General features: G+C 48.2%; 1 protein-coding gene across 10 annotated transcripts in view; it reads right to left on the bottom strand.

The window, feature by feature from the left end:
* The window catches only part of RTKN (rhotekin), a 105798-nt gene that overhangs the window by 20851 nt on the left and 68993 nt on the right, over positions 1–15954 (bottom strand). For all 10 annotated transcript variants that reach the window (XR_012680399.1, XR_012680398.1, XR_012680400.1 and 7 more), the window contains exons 6-10: positions 12593–12805; positions 12379–12473; positions 10295–10401; positions 8905–9030; positions 8138–8303 (exon numbers count right to left, since the gene is read on the bottom strand). Coding sequence is in view for 6 of the 10 variants with exons in the window: in XM_075193673.1 (XP_075049774.1) it covers positions 8138–8303; positions 8905–9030; positions 10295–10401; positions 12379–12473; positions 12593–12805 (707 nt within the window). In the remaining 4 variants the exon portion in view is untranslated. The remainder of the gene's footprint in view (positions 1–8137; positions 8304–8904; positions 9031–10294; positions 10402–12378; positions 12474–12592; positions 12806–15954) is intronic.

The raw sequence follows: 15954 nt of genomic DNA, 5'->3' as shown, positions 1-15954 counted from the left end.
GGGGCAGATATTGGACATGAGATAGAATGATGGGGCAGATATTGGATATGAGATATAATGATGGGGCATATAATGGACAGGAGATAGAATGATGGGACAGATATTGGACAGGACATAGAATGATGGGGCAGATATTGGACAGGAAATATAATGATGGGGCAGATAATGGACAGGAGATAGAATGATGGGACAGATATTGGACAGGAGATATAATGATGGGGCAGATATTGGACAGGAGATATAATGATGGGGCAGATATTGGACATGAGATATAATGATGGGGCAGATATTGGACGTGAGATAGAATGATGGGGCAGATATTGGACAGGAGGTATAATTATGGGGCAGATATTGGACAGCAGATATAATGATGGGAGAGATACCAGACTGGATATAATGATGGGGCAGATATTGGACAGAAGATATATTTATGGGGCAGATATTGGACAGGAGATATAATTATGGGGCAGATATTGGACAGGAGATATAATTATGGGGCAGATATTGGACAGGAGTTTTAACGATGGGGCAGATATTGGACAGGAGATATAATGATGGGGCAGATATTGGACAGGAGATATAACGATGGGGCAGATATTGGACAGGAGATAGGATGATGGGGCCAGATATTGGACAGGAGATATAATGATGGGGCAGATATTGGACAGGAGATATAATGATGGGGCAGATATTGGACAGGAGATATAATTATGGGGCAGATATTGGACAGGAGATATAACGATGGGGCAGATATTGAACAGAAGATATAACGATGGGGCAGATATTGGACAGGAGATAGGATGATGGGGCAGATATTGGACATGAGATATAATGATGGGGCAGATATTGGACAGGAGATATAATGATGGGGCAGATATTGAACAGGACATAGAATGATGGGGCAGATATTGGACAGGAGATATAATAATGGGGCTGTCACGACTGTTAGTGGGTGTATGACTGGTAGGAGGTACCTGCTGTTGTTGGCGCAACTCAGAGGAAGGCGCGGAGTCTAACGTGCCCCTGGTATTCACCAGGAACCCCCGCAAGGAAGTATGGACTCCGCTGCAGGGACACGCAGGTCGCGGTCCTTCCTAGAGTCCACAGCGAGATACAAGGGGGTGTCAGACAGGCCGGTTCAGCAACGTTCAGGTAGAGGAGGTACAAAAGGGAAATCCAGAAGAATGGTGAGGCAAGCCGAGTCGGTAATCTTCAGGGAGCGCAGTACAAAGGCAGAATCCAGATAGGGGTGGTCAAACGGTCCGGGTCAAAAGGGTCACAGGCAGCACGAGGAAGGTCAGGAACAATATAGCAACTGGTACACAGAAACGCTGGAGGCAGGAAGACCTGATACTCTGGCACTGACTAGAGGACAGGAAGGGGTTTAAATAATGTGAGGATCCAATCAGCTTCAGCGCTGAGCGCTGTCATGCCTGCCGCCGGGAATACATAGCGTCCCGTTGCCTAGCAACGGGGCGCGTCATACTGCGGGGGAAATGGATGGCAGGGGGAATCCGTAAATGACGCGTCTGGTTGCCTAGCAACCAGACGCGCGATCACACAGTCAGGCGGCCGTGCGGACGGCGCCTGACAGTATACCCTCCTCTTCCTCCTCCTGTTTGAAGGAACTTTTTAAGAATTCTAGGAGCGTGAAAGTCCTGCTTGTCCACCCATGATCTCTCCTCTGGGCCAAATCCTTTCCAATGGACCAGAAATTGCTGTTTGCCACGAAGAATGCGAGAGGCCAAGATCCGACTGACTTCGAATTCAGTTCCATAAGAGGTTTGTATTGGTGGGGGACGACCGGGAGGTCGATAGAATTTATTGAGTACCAGTGGTCGTAGTAATGAGACATGAAAAGTATTATGACATCTCAGAGAAGGAGGAAGTTTCAATTTGAAGCATACAGGATTAATGACTTGCATGATGGTGTACGGGCCAATAAATCGAGGAGCCATCTTCATAGAAGGAACCTTTAGTCTTAGGTCCCGGGTGGATAGCCATACCTGGTCTCCCACCTTTAAGAGAGGAGTGGCCCTCCGATGACGATCTGCAAAGATCTTGTGATGCTGAGTAGCCTTGAGTAAAGCCGTCTTAGTCTTAGCCCAAATGAGAGAAAATTCCCGATAAAGAGTATCTACGGCTGGAACCGGTGAAGAGGATACTGGAAAAGGATCCGGAAACACAGGGTGACTTCCGTATACAATAAAGAACGGAGAGAATCCGGTAGACTCATGAATGTGTTGATTATGGGAGAACTCCGCCCAAGGAAGGAATTGAGACCATTTATTCTGGTTGTCGGAGGTAAAACAGCGGAGGAATGTCTCGAGATCCTGATTGATTCGCTCCGTCTGTCCGTTGGTTTGCGGATGGTATCCCGAAGAGAATTTCAATTCTATGTTTACTCTTTTACAAAAGGTTCTCCAAAACTGGGATGTAAATTGGACTCCGCGGTCCGAAATGATCTCCTTCGGGCACCCATGTAGTCTGAATATCTCCTTGATAAAGATATCTGCCAGACGACTGGCCGTGGGCAGTCCAGTTAGAGGAATAAAATGTGCCATCTTCGAAAATCGATCAATAACCACCCAGATAGTGGTAAACCCTGCACTGAGGGGTAGGTCTGTGATAAAATCCATGGCCACACTTTCCCAAGGAGCATCGGGGATAGGAAGTGGACGAAGAAGGCCTGCCGGGACTCTTCTACAAGTTTTGTGTTGAGCACAAGTAGTGCAGGAAGCAATAAATCTCTCAATATCGGCACGTACATTAGGCCACCAGAAGCGTCGGCAAAGCAGCGATGTTGTCTTCTTTATTCCAGCATGGCCGGCAATGCGGGATGAATGAGCCCACTGCAGGGTCTTGAACCGGAGATGGGGTTCCACAAATGACCGGCCTGGAGGAGGAGAGGACGTTTTGGTCCTAGTAAGGGCTACGATATTAGAAGGATCAATAATATGCTGCGGAACCAATGGTCTTAAACGATCGGAATCGTCAAATGAGCGAGATAATGCATCGGCACGTCCATTCTTGGCTCCCGGGCAGAATGTGAGTTTCATGTCAAATCGAGCAAAGAAGGATGCCCAGCGGGCTTGCCGAGGATTAAGGCAACGAGCCTCTTGAATGAACACTAGATTCCGATGGTCGGTAAACACAGTAACAGGAAATATAGCCCCCTCCAACAGATGTCGCCACTCCTCCAGAGCCGCCTTGATGGCCAGTAATTCCTTGTCCCCTATTCCATAATTACATTCGCTGGGAAGAAATCGTCTGGAGAAAAACCCACACGGGTTGTGTGAGCCAGCCGGAGACTCTTGAAAAAGCACCGCCCCAATGCCTACTGAGGATGCATCTACCTCTAGGAAGAAAGGTCGTTCTTGATCTGGCTGGGACAGAACTGGGGCTGAAGAGAATGCTTTCTTTAACGTTATGAAGGCAGACATGGCCTCCGAAGACCAGACCCTAGGGTTGGCAGTCTTCCTGGTTAACGCTGTAATGGGGGCTATAATGGTGGAGAATCCCTGAATAAATTGGCGATAATAGTTTGCAAAGCCGATGAACCTTTGAATGGCTTTAAGGCCTTGTGGCTGAGGCCAGTCCAGAATAGCTGACACCTTGGTGGGATCCATACAAAGACCTTGACTCGACACGATGAAACCAAGAAAAGATACTTGACTAATCTCAAACACACATTTCTCCAGCTTGCAATAGAGGTGGTGTTTCCGAAGTCTACGTAAGACCTCCTTTACTTGTTCCCGATGAGTCTTCAGATCTTTAGAAAATATTAATATATCGTCTAGATATACTACCACAGAAGTGTATAACAGGTCATGAAAGATATCGTTAACGAAGGTTTGGAAGATGGCTGGGGCGTTGCAGAGGCCGAAGGGCATCACCAGGTACTCGAAATGTCCATCTCTGGTGTTAAAGGCCGTTTTCCATTCGTCTCCTTCCTTGATGCGAATTAAATTATAGGCCCCACGGAGATCTAATTTGGAAAAGATTTGAGATCCACTGAGTTTATCAAAGAGGTCGGAGATGAGAGGTAGTGGATATCGATTTTTGACAGTGATGCGGTTGAGAGGACGATAATCAATACAAGGCCGGAGAGACCCATCCTTCTTCTTAACAAAAAAAAAACCTGCACCCGCTGGGGAAGTAGATTTGCGGATAAATCCCCGTTTCAGGTTTTCTGAAATATATTGAGACATGGCTGACGTCTCTGGACGAGATAAAGGGTAGGTCCGCCCTTTGGGGATGGGTTGGTCAGGAGATAAAACAATAGCGCAATCCCAGGGACGATGAGGAGGCAAGATCTCCGCTTCCACTTTACTGAATACATCCTGGAATTCCATATAGGCCTCAGGAAGGTGGGTTAGCTCGGACTGAGCCATTACTTGACATTTAGGAGGCAAGACTCTAGACAGACATTCAAAGCGACATCCTTCACCCCATGACATAACTTGAGCGTGGTCCCAATCCATCTGAGGAGAATGTCTTCTCAGCCATGGTAGCCCCAAGATGAGGGGATTAATGGACCTCGGCAACACCAAAAGTTGGATCATTTCGCTGTGAAGTACTCCTACCCTCAACCGAACAGGAGAAGTCACGGAGGAGATGGAGCCGTGAGTGACACGACTTCCGTCGACTGCCGTCAGAGATAACGGTTGGGGCAATGGGTTCAGAGGTATTTGGAGCTGCGAAGCTAGATCCGCCGAAATGAAGTTCCCGGAGGAGCCGGAGTCCACAAAGGCCGTGGTGGAAAAGGTACCCTTGGGGGTGCTCAGGATGACAGCCATCTGAAATTCTGGAGAATTTTCTTTAGCATAGGGAGCAACTGTGGATTCTCCTAAAACGGCCTCCCCGCCACCGTTTAGGAGGAAGAGTTTCCCGGTTTCTTGGGACAAACTCTTAGCAGGTGTCCCGGATCTCCACAATACAGACACAGGCGTTGTTTGAGGCGTCTCTCCCTCTCTTCAAGGGATAATTTAGAGCGTCCTACTTGCATTGGTTCGTCCACTGGCAGGATGGGATTTTGGAACTGGGGTGCTAGCCGTGGTATGAACCGTTTGCCAGGAGAGCGTTCCTGCGTGCGCTCTTGGTAACGCAAATCCACCTTGATGCACATGGAGATGAGAGAATCTAACTCAGCCGGGAGTTCTCTGGAAATTAACTCATCTTTAATCCGGTCCACCAGACCTTGCCAAAAGGTTGCCACCAGTGCTTCGTTATTCCATTTTAACCCGGAAGCCAGGGTTCGGAATTGAACTGCGTATTGCCCCACGGACAGGTCACCTTGGCGGAGGTTTAACAAGCTGGTAGCTGCAGAAGCAACTCTTCCGGGATCATCGAAGACTTTCCTGAAAGCTTCAATGAAAGAGTTGGAGTTATGAAGAAGTGGACCCCCTTGTTCCCATAAAGGTGAGGCCCAGGCAAGGGCTTGACCACTGAGGAGGGAGATGAGAAAAGCTACTTTGGTGCGTTCTGAAGAAAAGGCCCCTGGGTTGCACTCAAATTGGATGGCACATTGGTTCAGAAAGCCCCTGCACTTCTTGGGATCACCGTCAAACTTTTCGGGTGTCGGGATGCGTACACCGGAGGCCGCGGTAGAGACCGTAACCACACTGGATGCTGTGGATGCCGCAGAGGTTATGGCTGGTGTAGCGGGTGCAGCATTCTGAAATGTATCGAAGCGGGTAGCAATCCCTTGGACACATTGTAGAAGATGCGCTTGGGCTGCTTCTTGTTGCTCCACTCGTTGGGCCAAATGCAGAAGTAGGTCACGAGCAGACGGTTCACCAGACCCCTCCGTTGTCATGGCCAGAGTATACTGTCACGACTGTTAGTGGGTGTATGACTGGTAGGAGGTACCTGCTGTTGTTGGCGCAACTCAGAGGAAGGCGCGGAGTCTAACGTGCCCCTGGTATTCACCAGGAACCCCCGCAAGGAAGTATGGACTCCGCTGCAGGGACACGCAGGTCGCGGTCCTTCCTAGAGTCCACAGCGAGATACAAGGGGGTGTCAGACAGGCCGGTTCAGCAACGTTCAGGTAGAGGAGGTACAAAAGGGAAATCCAGAAGAATGGTGAGGCAAGCCGAGTCGGTAATCTTCAGGGAGCGCAGTACAAAGGCAGAATCCAGATAGGGGTGGTCAAACGGTCCGGGTCAAAAGGGTCACAGGCAGCACGAGGAAGGTCAGGAACAATATAGCAACTGGTACACAGAAACGCTGGAGGCAGGAAGACCTGATACTCTGGCACTGACTAGAGGACAGGAAGGGGTTTAAATAATGTGAGGATCCAATCAGCTTCAGCGCTGAGCGCTGTCATGCCTGCCGCCGGGAATACATAGCGTCCCGTTGCCTAGCAACGGGGCGCGTCATACTGCGGGGGAAATGGATGGCAGGGGGAATCCGGAAATGACGCGTCTGGTTGCCTAGCAACCAGACGCGCGATCACACAGTCAGGCGGCCGTGCGGACGGCGCCTGACAGGGGCAGATATTGGACATGAGATATAATGATGGGGCAGATATTGGACATGAGATATAATGATGGGGCAGATATTGGACAGGAGATATAATAATGGGGCAGATATTGGACAGGAGATAGAATGATGGGGCAGATATTGGACAGGACATAGAATGTTGGGATAGATAATGGACAGGAGATAGAATGATGGGGCAGATATTGGACATGAGATATAATGATGGGGCAGATATTGGACATGAGATAGAATGATGGGGCAGATATTGGATATGAGATATAATGATGGGGCATATAATGATCAGGAGATAGAATGATGGGACAGATATTGGACAGGACATAGAATGATGGGGCAGATATTCGACAGGAAATATAATGATGGGACAGATAATGGACAGGAGATAGAATGATGGTACAGATATTGGACAGGAGATATAATGATGGGGCAGATATTGGACAGGAGATATAATGATGGGGCAGATATTGGACATGAGATATAATGATGGGGCAGATATTGGAGGTGAGATAGAATGATGGGGCAGATATTGGACAGGAGGTATAATTATGGGGCAGATATTGGACAGCAGATATAATGATGGGAGAGATACCAGACTGGATATAATGATGGGGCAGATATTGGACAGGAGATATAATTATGGGGCAGATATTGGACAGGAGATATAATTATGGGGCAGATATTGGACAGGAGATATAATTATGGGGCAGATATTGGACAGGAGATATAATTATGGGGCAGATATTGGACAGGAGTTTTAACGATGGGGCAGATATTGGACAGAAGATATAATGATGGGGCAGATATTGGACAGGAGATATAACGATGGGGCAGATATTGGACAGGAGATAGGATGATGGGGCCAGATATTGGACAGGAGATATAATGATGGGGCAGATATTGGACAGGAGATATAATGATGGGGCAGATATTGGACAGGAGATATAATGATGGGGCAGATATTGGACAGGAGATATAATTATGGGGCAGATATTGGACAGGAGATATAACGATGGGGCAGATATTGGACAGGAGATATAACGATGGGGCAGATATTGGACAGGAGATAGGATGATGGGGCAGATATTGGACAGGAGATATAACGATGGGGCAGATATTGGACAGGAGATAGGATGATGGGGCAGATATTGGACAGGAGATATAATGATGGGGCAGATATTGGACAGGAGGTATAATGATGGGGCAGATATTGGACAGGAGATATAATTATGGGGCAGATATTGGACAGGAGATATAACGATGGGGCAGATATTGGACAGGAGATATAACGATGGGGCAGATATTGGACAGGAGATAGGATGATGGGGCAGATATTGGACAGGAGATATAACGATGGGGCAGATATTGGACAGGAGATAGGATGATGGGGCAGATATTGGACAGGAGATATAATGATGGGGCAGATATTGGACAGGAGGTATAATGATGGGGCAGATATTGGACAGGAGGTATAATGATGGGGCAGATATTGGACAGGAGATACAATGATGGGAGAGATACCAGACTGGATATAATGATGGGACCAGACAGGAGATAACATTAGAAGGACACTGGAAAGGGATGATGTAGGACACAGGAAGGATGAGGGGCTATTATCAGTAACACCGCTCACACATACTCATGTCATAGAATTGTTGCCAGAAGGCCTCCATCCAGCGATGCAGATCTTCGCGGCTCTCGGTCCTGACTGTGTGAGTTACCTCTTCGCAGCCGTACCAGTTAGTAATGGACAAGCTGTGGCCTTGGCTCTGTCCCTCGCGATCTGAACATCGGATTTTGGTCTCCTGGAAAGGAGCAAAGGGAATCATTTACACCTCCTGGGTGCTCGGCACACTACAAGCCAGACTCAGTGTGTTATCAGAAATAAACTATGATCATTTATTAATATACTTTATATCTATGGAGACTTAGGGCTAGATTTACTAAACGGCGGGTTTGAAAAAGTGGAGATGTTGCCTATAGCAACCAATCAGATTCTAGCTTTCATTTATTTAGTGCATTCTACAAAATGACAGCTAGAATCTGATTGGTTGCCATAGGCAACATCTCCACTTTTTCAAACCCACCGTTTAGTAAATATACCCCTTAGTCCTTCAATGCAACACCACCACTGTATTGGTGATGTCTTCTCTATTCTGTGTCAGTCTGGGGAAGTGTAGGTGTATGAGGTTTTTGGCTTGCAGCATCATAGGTAACAGAAATGGGCTGTACATAATTTTTTGACTTTACAAAGGGTGTGGTCAGTGGTGTTACAACAAGTATATAATTTTCTCATTAGAAAGGTGATTTATCCACATGTTTGAGTCAATATATTATAGAGTCTTGCAGTGTGATTTACATGGTATATAAGTGACTGTGCATCTACATGACTACATGTCAGGTCACCTTACTGACGGATACAGTCAGCTCTGGTTCCGGCGCTGACTCTGTCTTGCAGATTTGTCTGTAACAGAGCAACTGGCATCCACGCAACACACAGAACATACGCTGCCAGCTCTTCTGTCCCCGGGCCTGTAAAAATCAACCGGTTACAAACAGGACTCACAGACACACACACTACGTGACCACTCTATTAGGTACACCATTCTAGTACCGAGTAGGACCCCCCTTTGTCCCCACAACAGCTGCATTCTTCGTGGTCGGGATACAACAAGGTGCTGGAAACATTCCTTAGATTCTGGTCCATGGTGACCTGAGAGCTTCTGCTTGATGCACATTCATACTGTGAATCTCATGTTCCGCCACATCCCAGAGGTGCTCTACTAGATTGAGATCTGGTGGCTGGAGGCCATTGGAGTACACTGACCTCATGGTCATGTTCCTGGCGCCAGCTTGAGGTGACGTGTGATCTGTGACATGGTGAGATATCCTGCTGGAAGTAGTCATTAGAAGATGGGTAGACTGGGGTCATAAAGGGATGCATATGGTCAGCAACAAAACACTGGTAGCCTGTGGCATTTAAATGATGTTCAACGTGTATTAAGGGGCCTAATGTGTGTCAAGTAACATTCCCCACATCATTACAGCACCATCAGCTTGCACCATGGATGCATTGCAGGATGGATCCATAGATTCATGTTGTTCATACCATATTCTGACCCTACCATCACCACGTTGCAGCAGAAGTTGAGATTCATCAGACCAGGCGACGTTTCGCCAATCTTCATCAGTCTGGCTGTGGTGAGATTGTGCCCACTGTAGCTTCAGTTTCCTGTCTTAGCTAAGTGGAAGCCGGAGTGGCCTTCTTCTGTTGTAGCCCATCCACTTCAAGGTTCCACGTGCTGAGTGGTCAGAGCTGCTCTTCTGCATACTGCTCATGGTTATTTGTGTTACTGTCCCCTTCCTATCAGCTGGAACCATTCTGTCCATTCCCCTCTGACATCTTCCATTAACAATTCGTTTCCGCCCACAGAACTGCCGCTGACTACATGTTTTTTGTTAAGCGCCCCGTTCTCTGTTATCTCTAAAGACTGTTGTGCGTGAAAATCTCAGATCAGCAGTTTCTCAGATACTTAAACCACCTTGTCTGCCACCAACAATCATTCCACGGTCACTTAGATCACATTCTGATGTTAGGTCTGAACAACAACTGAACCCCCTGACCATATCTGCATGCTTTCATACATTCAGTTGCTGCCATATGATTGGCTGATTAGATATTTGCATTAACGAGCAGGTGTACCTGATAAAGTGGCCACTGAGTGTACACACAGACATACATGCACACACGTATGGTCACGTGTAGCTGTGACAATAGCTGACAGACACAGATCACCTGGATCTGCAGAAATCCGGACATCATCTCCTGACTCATGCAGTCTGGCTGTGCGGTGAGACGGCAGCACACGTTTCCATATAGCGGCAGCCAACACGAGCTCTCATCTGGAACAGACAAACTCCCATCATACTGGAGTACTTGTGTGGTGAAACGAGGTATTAATATCACCTCCACCAGTCTGCACCTCATTTCTCACAAACTGTGCACTATAAAAACATAGACTTCTTCTAGCCCTCTGGTTCCCCATATTTGTCCATCATATTTAAACTTGTATATATTCTATTTGTAAGTAGTTAATGTCTGACAACATGGTTTTCTTATCTTGTAGACTAGTCCATTGTTTCAGTGTAGGCAAAAGGATTATTGTCCACCAGTCCTGTATGAATGTACATCACACCAGGGAGTGTCTTGTCTTAGATGTGAGCTCTATGTTTAATTACAGAGGACTGCATTGTGTATTTGAATGTAAATGTGTCTGGATTGTGATCTCTCCTGTTTAAACAAACTACTGTATAACCACAGAACAATTCCTGTCCCTAATTAAATCAGGAGTGACTCATCTGCTATCCCTTTGTCTGTATGTTTAACCTGTGAAAAGGTAAACACAGAAAAGGACCAATCAGGCAGGTCCTAAAATGGCTGATGAGGTCATTTATGGGCTTAAAAGAGAGCTCTAGAGGGACAGCAAATCGGCATTCACTACCAAATGATAGCTGAAGTCAGGCTGGTGTTGAGATCTACATCTCTGCCCCTGACAGGAAAGGAACAGTCTGTCCCTGGAGTACTGCCGTTGCCCTGATCAATGTCTCCAGGTCTTGGGGAGCTGGTAGCCTTAAAGAAGAGAGGGGGATAAGCTTGGATTGATAGACAGCAGTCCCTGAGAGTGACAAGGATACTGGTGAGGTGTTTTCATTATACCCTGTATGTTGTCTGTGCCAGATTGTACTGTTATTTATTTCAAGTTTTGTGCTGCCATTTTCTTAAATAAACTTATTTGTATTATTTTGGATATTTGCCTGGGTGATTGTGAACCTTGGGTAGGTACCGGGTAGGCCAGCTGTGCGGTGCAGAAGGTTACGTTAAACCCAGTATCTTCACAACATGACAACCAATGTATGAGCGGGCAGCGTGTGTGAGTATATAATATATAAACCCCTCTACATACTCTGTGTACACATATCTATATAAACATGTGGAAAGACAGGGACTGTGATGGATGAGGCAGTAACTGTGTCCCTCTCAGTTGGTTATATTATTATTATCCCTCGTACCCCTCAATACAGCTGGGTGTGGGGGAGAAGCCCATCACCCTAACATCCCTGTACAGTATATGTAGAACCGTATGCACAGCAGCCATCACAGCGGTGACTATACCGTATATACCGTATGTGTACATTATATATACAGTGACACTTTATAATTATTCAGTTCTCAGATCACTCTGCTAGTACTAAAGTGAACCACTAGGTGGTGCCCTTATCCTATCCTGTAGATCTAACAAGGTAAAACAATTATGGGCGATGTAAAAGGCCCCGTAGATTCCTGAACTTTAGATTATACTACTGAATATTACACCCCTAGACTGTAATTTATTTTTAAAAACTTTAACGGTTGCACTATTGAGCGGAGATCTCTGTGCCAGTCTTAATCATAGCTGCCTACTCTCGCGGAACGTCTGGGAGAGTCACTTCATTAATGACTTGAGCAGGGGCGGGCCTTAGTGACGTGATTCCTAGAGAATAGTGTCATCCTTGCCCCACCCCCCTGCTGCAATAGGCCGAACACTGTGACATTTGCAGATGGGGCGGAGCCTAATGGCACTGTTCCTGTGGCCACGCCCCCAGAACACATCACAGATATCTCCCCCTCCCGGAGGGGGGATCTCTAAAGTAAGCAAGTATGGTCTTAATCATCACTCCCAACATTGGGACAAAATAAGCCCAATCCCTGATCCACCCAAACCCCTCCCCGGGCCAATCACAGCACACCCACATTCCAGCACTATGCGCCCACGTTTGGGGGTGAGGCCTGAACTCAGGGCAGTGGGAGGTACACATTAACACAGATCAGACATTTGTTACCTGAACTGCTGGTTGTGAGGTCGTGAGTCCTGAAACCGTCCTGGACATGTGCCAGAGTCAGCTTGGTGTGCGCCAGGAGCTGAAATTTAGGACCCCTGAAATATAAGGATAAGGTTATAAATTACTAACCACCCCCAGCAAACATCTGCCATCCACATAACAGCCCTGAGTCTTACTAAACACATCACTGAAATGTATTGTGGTGAGCACTCACGGAACGTTGGGGGTCGGCAGCAAGATGGGGCTCCCTCCTCCATTACTGCACGCTCCATCGATGGTAGCTCGTATCCTGCGTCCAGACGATCTCCCCAGAGAACTGCTCAGCTTGGTGGACAATCTTCTTGGGGTCCCAGAGAGTGAGAAATCCTCATCCACGGCACAACTGTACAACTGGAGGCTGAGCTCAAAGCCGGGATCCACATCCGAGCTGGAGAAACACAACCACAGAACAATGGTACAAACACATGGGCTATAGTACATGAGGGGCTATAGGGGCAGTTCTGGTGTTAGGCTGGGCGGTAATACCGGCAGTTCTGGTGTTAGGCTGGGCAGTAATACCAGCAGTTCTGGTGTTAGGCTGGGCAGTAATACCGGCAGTTCTGGTGTTAGACTGGGCAGTAATACAGGCAGTTCTGGTGTTAGACTGGGCGGTAATACCGGCAGTTCTGGTGTTAGGCTGGGCGGTAATACCGGCAGTTCTGGTGTTAGGCTGGGCAGTAATACCGGCAGTTCTGGTGTTAGGCTGGGCGGTAATACCGGCAGTTCTGGTGTTAGGCTGGGCGGTAATACCGGCAGTTCTGGTGTTAGACTGGGCAGTAATACCGGCAGTTCTGGTGTTAGGCTGGGCAGTAATACCGGCAGTTCTGGTGTTAGACTGGGCAGTAATACAGGCAGTTCTGGTGTTAGGCTGGGCAGTAATACCGGCAATTCTGGTGTTAGGCTGGGCAGTAATACCAGCAGTTCTGGTGTTAGACTGGGCAGTAATACCGGCAGTTCTGGTGTTAGGCTGGGCAGTAATACAGGCAGTTCTGGTGTTAGGCTGGGCAGTAATACCGGCAGTTCTGGTGTTAAGCTGGGCAGTAATACCGGCAGTTCTGGTGTTAGGCTGGGCAGTAATACAGCCAGTTCTGGTGTTAGGCTGGGCAGTAATACCGGCAGTTCTGGTGTTAGACTGGGCAGTAATACCGGCAGTTCTGGTGTTAGACTGGGCTGTAATACCGGCAGTTCTGGTGTTAGACTGGGCAGTAATACCGGCAGTTCTGGTGTTAGACTGGGCAGTAATACCTGCAGTTCTTGTGTGAGGCTGGGCTGTAATACCGGTAGTTCTGGTGTTAAGCTGGGCAGTAATACCAGCAGTTCTGGTGTTAGGCTGGGCAGTAATACCAGCAGTTCTGGTGTTAGAATGGGCAGTAATACCGGCAGTTCTGGTATTACACTGGGCAGTAATACCGGCAGTTCTGGTGTTAGACTGGGCAGTAATACCGGCAGTTCTGGTGTTAGGCTGGGCGGTAATACCGGCAGTTCTATTGTTAGGCTGGGCAGTAATACCGCCAGTTCTGGTGTTAGGCTGGGCAGTAATACCGGTAGTTCTGGTGTAAGGCTGGGCAGTAATACCGGCAGTTCTGGTGTTAGACTGGGCAGTAATACCGGCAGTTCTGGTGTTAGACTGGGCAGTAATACCGGCAGTTCTAGTGTTAGGCTGGGCAGTATTACCGGCAGTTCTGGTGTTAGGCTGGGCAGTAATACCGGCAGTTCTGGTGTTAGGCTGGGCAGTAAAACCTGCAGTTCTGGTGTTAAGCTGGGCAGTAATACCGGCAGTTCTGGTGTTAGGCTGGGCAGTAATACGGGCAGTTCTGGTGTTAGACTGGGCAGTAATAACGGCAGTTCTGGTGTTAGGCTGGGCAGTAATACCAGCAGTTCTGGTGTTAGGCTGGGCAGTAATACCGGCAGTTCTGGTGTTAGGCTGGGCGGTAATACCGGCAGTTCTGGTGTTAGGCTGGGCGGTAATACAGGCAGTTCTGGTGTTAGGCTAGGCAGTAATACCAGCAGTTCTAGTGTTAGGCTGGGCAGTAATACCGGCAGTTCTGGTGTTAGACTGGGCAGTAATACCGGCAGTTCTGGTGTTAGACTGGGCCGTAATACCGGCAGTTCTGGTGTTAGACTGGGCAGTAATACCGGCAGTTCTGGTGTTAGACTGGGCAGTAATACCGGCAGTTCTGGTGTTAGACTGGGCAGTAATATCAGCAGTTCTGGTGTTAGGCTGGGCAGTAATAGCGGCAGTTCTGGTGTTAGGCTGGGTGGTAATACTGGCAGTTCTGGTGTTAGACTGGGCAGTAATACCGGCAGTTCTGGTGTTAGACTGGGCCGTAATACCGGCAGTTCTGGTGTTAGACTGGGCAGTAATACCGGCAGTTCTGGTGTTAGGCTGGGCAGTAATACCAGCAGTTCTGGTGTTAGGCTGGGCAGTAATACCGATAGTTCTGGTGTTAGGCTGGGCAGTAATACCGGTAGTTCTGGTGTTAGGCTGGGCAGTAATACCAGCAGTTCTGGTGTTAGGCTAGGCAGTAATACCGGCAGTTCTGGTGTTAGGCTGGTCAGCAATACGGGCAGTTATGGTGTTAGGCTGGGCAGTAATACCGGCAGTTCTGGTGTTAGGCTGGGCAGTAATACCGGCAGTTCTGGTGTTAGACTAGGCAGTAATACCGGCAGTTCTGGTGTTAGACTGAGCAGTAATACCGGCAGTTCTGGTGTTAGACTGGGCAGTAATACCGGCAGTTCTGGTGTTAGGCTGGGCGGTAATACCGGCAGTTCTGGTGTTAGACTGGGCAGTAATATCGGCAGTTCTGGTGTTAGGCTGGGCAGTAATAGCGGCAGTTCTGGTGTTAGGCTGGGCGGTAATGCCGGCAGTTCTGGTATTAGGCTGGGCAGTAATGCCGGTAGTTCTGGTGTTAGGCTGGGCAGTAATACCGGTAGTTCTGGTGTTAGGCTGGGCAGTAATACCGGCAGTTCTGGTGTTAGGCTGGGCAGTAATACCGACAGTTCTGGTGTTAGGCTGGGCAGTAATACCGGCAGTTCTGGTGTTAGGCTGGTCAGTAATAAGGGCAGTTCTGGTGTTAGGCTGGACAGTAATACCGGCAGTTCTGGTGTTAGGCTGGACAGTAATACCGGCAGTTCTGGTGTTAGGCTGGGCAGTAATACCGGCAGTTCTGGTGTTAGACTAGGCAGTAATACCGGCAGTTCTGGTGTTAGACTGGGCAGTAATACCGGCAGTTCTGGTGTTAGACTGGGCAGTAATACCGGCAGTTCTGGTGTTAGGCTGGGCAGTAATACCGGCAGTTCTGATGTTAGGCTGGGCAGTAATACCGGCAGTTCTGGTGTTAGGCTGGGCGGTAATACCGGCAGTTCTGGTGTTAGACTGGGCCGTAATACCGGCAGTTCTGGTGTTAGACTGGGCCGTAATACCGGCAGTTCTGGTGTTAGGCTGGGCGGTAATACCGGCAGTTCTGGTGTTAGGCTGAGTGGTAATACCGGCAGTTCTGGTGTTAGGCTGGGCAGTAATACCGGTAGTTCTGGTGT

This window comes from Mixophyes fleayi (assembly GCF_038048845.1).
Source record: "Mixophyes fleayi isolate aMixFle1 chromosome 1 unlocalized genomic scaffold, aMixFle1.hap1 SUPER_1_unloc_2, whole genome shotgun sequence".
NCBI lineage: Eukaryota > Metazoa > Chordata > Amphibia > Anura > Limnodynastidae > Mixophyes > Mixophyes fleayi.
This window is presented reverse-complemented; position numbering and strand designations above follow the sequence as displayed.